The 6,437-nt window shown below is 36.3% G+C and overlaps 2 protein-coding genes across 3 annotated transcripts in view; both read left to right on the plus strand.

Moving 5' to 3' along the window:
- Nucleotides 1-4,296, plus strand: part of LOC117100905 (isoaspartyl peptidase/L-asparaginase-like) — a gene marked incomplete at its 5' end in the record, with an annotated part of 5,874 nt that extends 1,578 nt beyond the window's left edge. The window contains 5 exons of the mRNA XM_033240747.1: nt 99-241; nt 445-605; nt 1,038-1,159; nt 2,496-2,606; nt 3,261-4,296. Coding sequence (XP_033096638.1) covers nt 99-241; nt 445-605; nt 1,038-1,159; nt 2,496-2,606; nt 3,261-3,472 — 749 coding nt within the window. The remainder of the gene's footprint in view (nt 1-98; nt 242-444; nt 606-1,037; nt 1,160-2,495; nt 2,607-3,260) is intronic.
- Nucleotides 4,297-4,629: 333 nt separating this feature from the next.
- Nucleotides 4,630-6,437, plus strand: part of LOC117100907 (isoaspartyl peptidase/L-asparaginase-like) — a 26,344-nt gene continuing 24,536 nt past the window's right edge. The window contains exons 1-2 of one of the 2 annotated variants that reach the window (XM_033240750.1): nt 4,630-4,819; nt 5,113-5,400. The gene's annotated coding sequence lies outside the window, so the exon portion shown is untranslated. The remainder of the gene's footprint in view (nt 4,820-5,112; nt 5,401-6,437) is intronic. The other variant, XM_033240749.1, reaches the window with a different exon arrangement.

The following is a 6,437-nucleotide window of genomic DNA, read 5'->3' on the forward strand; positions in this document are numbered from 1 at the left end:
AATTGGAGGTGGTCTTGTAAGGGCCTTATATAGAAGAGGGAGACCTGTATTTTTTAATAAGTAAATAATAGCTAATAAGTAGTATTAAATATTTGCAGGAACTGGTTCTGTTTTGACTGTTAATGGTGATATAGAAATGGATGCCATGATAATGGACGGCAGAGGTCTGCAGACAGGGGCAGTAACATGTGTACAAAACATTAAAAATCCTGTTTCTTTAGCTCGACTGGTTATGGAAAAGGTTAAATTTTATTTATTCTTCATTCGTATAATAGCAGCCAAATTTACAATTCAGTTACATTAAAGCTATTAATATAATATTTAAAACTTCCAAGAATATACAGTTAATAATGTTGTTATAATAATTCTTACATTATCTTTTTTTATTATTTTATTTAAATCATTTAATTTTATTATTATTACTGTAATTTAATTCTTTTTCAGACTGATCATACTCTGCTTGCTGGAAAGGGCGCTAATCGGTTTGCTGAAAAGCAAGGTGTTCAGCAAGTGAGCAAGGAACAGCTTATTAGCAAGACGGCAATTGAGAGATTGGAAAAATATAAGAAGTATAGCCTAGCAGTCAGTGATCTTTTCAGAGAAGGGTAATAACAATTGATAATAACATATAGTATTTACTCAGGTAGGCTCACACCCTTGAACACTAGGTCCAATGCTAGGGCGTAAGCTTATACCTGGGAAATCTCTGTTCATGTAAAGCTTCTTCCACTTTTAAAGATTTGCCAGTCAATATTATAACGCAAGTAATTGTGCTCCATAGATGCTTAGTTTTATATGCTTAAATAATAATCATACAGAGGTCGGACAAATCCAAGTCCGCTCCCTTTAAGCGCTATACAACTTGACACTGTCTGCTGACTCTCGGTGGCAGTCTGAACGGACCACCATTAAACATGATCTGTCATGCGCACGTTGTGGCATCGCGTTTTGCAAAGAATCCTGTCGATGACCATCAGGTGCAGTGTGAGTGTTGTTGCAGGTTTTAAATTTACCTAAATTATTTCATTGCTATGCAGCAAAGGTCATGACACTGTTGGGGCTGTAGCAGTGGATTCGTTGGGCAATGTCGCTTCGGCCACGTCCACAGGTGGAATCACTGGAAAAGAAGCTGGAAGAGTCGGTGATTGTCCATTAGTAGGTAAGAAGATTCTAAAGCCAGTTTTCAACTAGGCGAATTTATTCACGCCCATCAAAAGCGTTGGTTCACTTCCAGACTTCTGATTGGTTGCACATTTTTTTCCGATTTCGCTGAAGTGAAAATCTGGTAGATATGTGAATGCGCATGAACTGACCCTTTGGATTTGTGCGAATAAATTCACCAAATATGGTATATATTTATTCATTCATTCAAATAACAAATGCCGAAACCAAGATTCAAGTAACTAACTTAATTACAAAACCTCTAATATCAGTGTGGAATACTGCACTACTACAGTACTCTGTGTTGGATTCAATCTGTAGTCTCAAAATTGTAATTCACTCAATCATGCAGTGGACCTTCCACTAATACCCCTTTTACACTGCAAGCAAAACTCCAGACACAACCCGGGATTTTGCAATACCCAGGCTAGAAACTCCCGAGTTGTGGTTGGTGTAAACGTCAAAAAATACAACCTGTGTTACCAAACATCCCGGGATCGATTGCGGGACGCATTCAGCGTTGGACAACCCGGGTGCATTCTGCAGCTGTGGTCAGGTAGGCCTAAACTTTGCCAGCAATGGGCTAGGACTAGACACTTTTCAAATTAAACCCCCTGCAGTCCGGTATAGACTAGATATCAAAACTGTTGATTTAATTCGTATAATTTAAAAACAAACTGCATATACATTGCTTTAATATTGACAATAATTGCTGCTTTTTCACGACGAGGAACTTGAGCGTAGTGGTGATCACTATCGCAACAAAAATTGAGGGAGGTATTTGAACCCGAGTTATTTTTAATTTGATGTAAATGGGAAATTCACCCGGGATCACTCCCAGATTTATTCTGCCCTTGGCAGTTTCCACTAAGGTCCCACAAATCAGTAGTGTAATGTGGGAAGACTCCTGGCTCTGTGCTGATTGGTCAGTTGATAAGTTTGGTTGACACTCTGCAGAGGTCCATTACCTAGGATGTGTGTGGATGTGTCAGGACTCGTTTGAGACCAAGATTTATTATCTTACACAGTATATGTGATGGGGGTAATAGTGTCAGTTTGCATTAATCCTTCCATACCCAGTTAAAAAATTAAACATTCTGTGATATGTTATGCATCACATTGAATGGGATGAGGACTTTTGGGGGGGTGGGCACTTGAATATTTTTGCTTTAGACATTCGTAATGGGAGGTGGTGACTTACGGTGTGAGTTTTTTTCGGGGAGGGGGATGTGGGACCCCACACATCCCCTAGATACGCCCACCACTGATACATTGAACTTCCATACTTTGATGATATATTTTCCTTTACAGTACCTACTCTTTAATATTCTCAGGTTGTGGTGAATATTGTGATAACAAAATTGGCGCAGTGTCATCAACTGGACACGGCGAGTCCATCAGCAGGGTGGTCCTAGCTAAAACTATCATTATGTACATGCAACAAGGTACTACACAAGCTCATTATCATAATTTTCATCTGGATATCGCTATAATTTTTCATCCTTCAGATAATCTCTAGATATCATCAGTATTTCATTTTAAAGCCCTATCTAGACTATCAAATTTTATTTGAGAAAAACATGTGACATGCCTAAATTTGGTCATGATAACATCACATCATGACCATATATAGGCACATCACGACTATATATGGGCATACAGCAAAATGCGAGTTGAATGGCTGAGCGATTAGCATATGTAGATTTGGCCAAATTGTGTCCAAGAATCCACATGCGCAGATGACTTTTAGCAACATCATTACGTTCTAGGTCCTACCATTACCGTGCAATCAAAAGCTCTGTATTATCTGTGCAGGTACTAATGACACGCTCGCCTATGATTCTGGTGGTCGTTGATCGAGTTCCTAGTCCACATATCTAAGCACTTTGTATCCTTTGGCAAAAAAAGCGCTATATACATTTCTATATTTCAAACTTAGATTTAGATTTGTGAAAAAAAATTTGATAGTCTTACAGAGCTTTACAAGTGTTCACATTTTGATTATTATTATTATCAGGATTTAAAAGCTGCCCCACCCTAAATCATCGTGACCATAACTACAGAATTAGTAAGGAATTTTTTTTCTCCATCATGATTAGGATTGAGCTCTCAAGAAGCAGCTGAGAAAGCATTGTCTGTCATGACCCAAAGAGTTCAAGGGTCAGGAGGTGTAATAGTGGTCAGCAACACCGGTGACATAGGAATTTCGTTTACAACTGAGCGAATGTCCTGGGCATCAATGCAGAATGATCAGTTGTGTTACGGACTGGATCCTGGTGAAAATAATATTGCTACAATAAGCAATATATGAAACTTGTTATGCTGTTCGAATGTTCAATATTTAAAGGCTCCTATAAATTTAATGCCATTATTTTTTAAAAGATTGTTAAATTTTAAAGTAGATACAAGTATATTTTAGTCATTTCAATACAATTAAAAGCAAATATGTCAATTGTCTTAAAACAAAATTGCAATTCTTTTAAAGTTGACATTTAGAAATACTCACCAAATTCTTGTATGTAACTATATAAATGTCATTTAGTGGATTTTATGTAAATATACCATATATTCTCGCGTATAAGGCGATCTGCATTTAAGACGATTCTAGAGTTTGAAAAGATTTTTTTTTTATGGCGGCGTGTAAGACGACCCTCTGTTTCACCTTCGAAATTCCTACTTTTTGCTGCTTTTTATGGTCTTTCGCATCTAGGTGGCAAAAAAACAGAGCATCAAATTTCACTGCATCTAAAATTGTGTTCATTCAGCTTTAGTAGCTCATCTTAAATTTTTAATTTTTAATTTGCATGTTATGGAAAATCCGAATAAAAAAATGTGTATGTATTGCGCAATGTAAGACATCCCATCTTTCGATCGTAATTTGCTTTTTTAAGTTTCATTATACAAGAATACAGAGTAATTAAACTTCATACCTATTTCAATCGGTGAATCAATGAATTAAAGATTTTTTTTCAAAAGAATTATTGCGTTGTAGGTAAATGAAACACTAAAATGATTTGTTAATTACTTTTTTAATGTACAAAATATAGCCTAGAATTTTCATCATCAATATTTGTATGTAGCAGTTTCCCCATGTTGTGTACTTATAATAAAGATCATTTTATTTAAAAAAATATATATATATATATGTTGTAGACTTTGTGCACCTTATTTTTTTGTTTGTTTTTTTTTACTGGGAGGTGGGGGTGCTAGTGTAGATAGAGACTGATCACAACTTAGTGTAATGACTGATCATCAGTGTACTGAATTGGTAATGGGCGCCTTATTTTACACAGTATATATAATTGGGATAATAGTGTCAGCTTGCATTAATCCTACCATACCCAGTTGAAAATTTGAACATTTTGTGATATGTTATGCAGCACATGGCATGGGGTGGGGACTGATGGGAGAGGGGAGCACTTGGGGCACTTGAATATTTTTGCTTTGGACATTTTTAATATGGGGGGTGACTTAGGGTGTGAGTTTTTTGCGGGGAGGGGATGTGGGAGCCCACACACCCCTTAGATACGCCCACTGATAGATTGAACTTCCATACTTTGATGATATATTTTCCTTTACAGTACCTATTCTTTCATATTCTCAGTTTGCAGTGGATATGGTGATAACAACATTGGTTCAGTGTCATCGACTGGACACGGTGAGTCCATCAGCAGGGTGGTCCTAGCTAAAACCATCATCTTGCACATGGAACAATGTATAACACAAGCCCATCATAATTTTTATCTGGATATCGCTATAATTTTTCATCCTTCAGATAATCTCTAGATATTATCAGTAGAAAAACATGTGACATGCCTAAATATGGTCATGATGACATCACATCATGACCATATATAGGCACATCATGACTATATGGGCATACAACAGTTTTTTTTTAGTGTGGACAGAGCTTAACAAGTGTTCACATTTTTTTTTCTCCTTCATTTTTAGGATTGATTCCTCAAGAAGCAGCTGAGAAAGCACTGTCTATCATGACCCAGAGGGTTCATGGGTCAGGGGTGTAATAGTGGTCAGCAACACTGGTGAAATACGAATTGCGTTTGCAACTGAGCGTATGTCCTGGGCTTCAATGCAGAATGATCAGGTGTTATGGACTGGATCCTCGTGAAAAGAAGGTGGCTACAAGCAATGTATTCTAGGTGAAGAAACTCACCAAAGCTGGATTTAGCGGCAATATTTTCAGAATAAAAAGGCTATAAAGATATGAATTTGCGTCAGGTAAATATCATAAGAGTGATGTCTTTGCCCTACCTGACGTGTTATCATACCGAATACTCAGTCAGTAGTATTTGGGGGTGTACTGAGTATTTGGTATGATAACACGTCAGGCAGGGCAAAAGCATCAGCAATAAAAAGACTCCTATGGAGTAACTGGATGCTTCCTAAATGAACTTAAGACATCAGAAAGAGTTTCCATATGACGACAGCAGAAAGTAGAACATAATGATCAATGTCACATGGATTCCAAGATGCAGTTTGAACAAATCTACGTTGAGCAGAGAATGTAGGATGGACACACACACACACGAGTGAATCAGTTCATTGCTCAAATAAAAAAATTCATGAAATTGATTTTATTTAGTACATTTATTTTGTAGTATATCGACTCTTGTTGTATGCATGAGCTTATGCCGTAACAACAAAAATGTGTGACTTTTAACTAAATTTTTTTTTGTGACTTTATTGCTAGGCCTAAATGCAAAACACTTGGCAGGATATATACAATAATAGAAAGATCATTTTTTGAACATTTCAAAACAGCTTAAATTTGTGTTGAGCATATCCCTCTGAATTGGGTATGAGCACACATTTCCACGTTTTGGCTTAAATGGCATAACTATTTGATGTTAGTGAATTTATAATGATCTCAGATACATTGAAACATGGAAGGTAGAATATTATGATTATGGATGTTAGTTATATTAAAATTCATTAAAAATTGAAAAAGAAACAAAATTTACTCAAATTTTAGGATAATCGTAAGTTTTGCTGGTGTTTGCATAAGACCGTAAGATTTGATTGGAATGCGTAAGACTTACGACAAGTGCGTACGGGTTGACAAGTCTGGGTTATTATTAGTATTATTGATATTATTGTAAGATTAGGAAATTTTTTTTATTTGAGGTCAAGAGGTTAAATTACTTGTCATGTGGGGAAAATACATGTTAATATAAAAAATGTGTTGAACCATAAGTTATTTACTGTGTTTTATTAATGATACTCTCCTCAGTACAAAAGTGATTTCAGTACCTTCT

The sequence above is a fragment of the Anneissia japonica genome, unplaced genomic scaffold (genome assembly GCF_011630105.1).
Source record: "Anneissia japonica isolate Jap-2015-1 unplaced genomic scaffold, ASM1163010v1 scaffold287858_len863314_cov180, whole genome shotgun sequence".
Taxonomy (NCBI): domain Eukaryota; kingdom Metazoa; phylum Echinodermata; class Crinoidea; order Comatulida; family Comatulidae; genus Anneissia; species Anneissia japonica.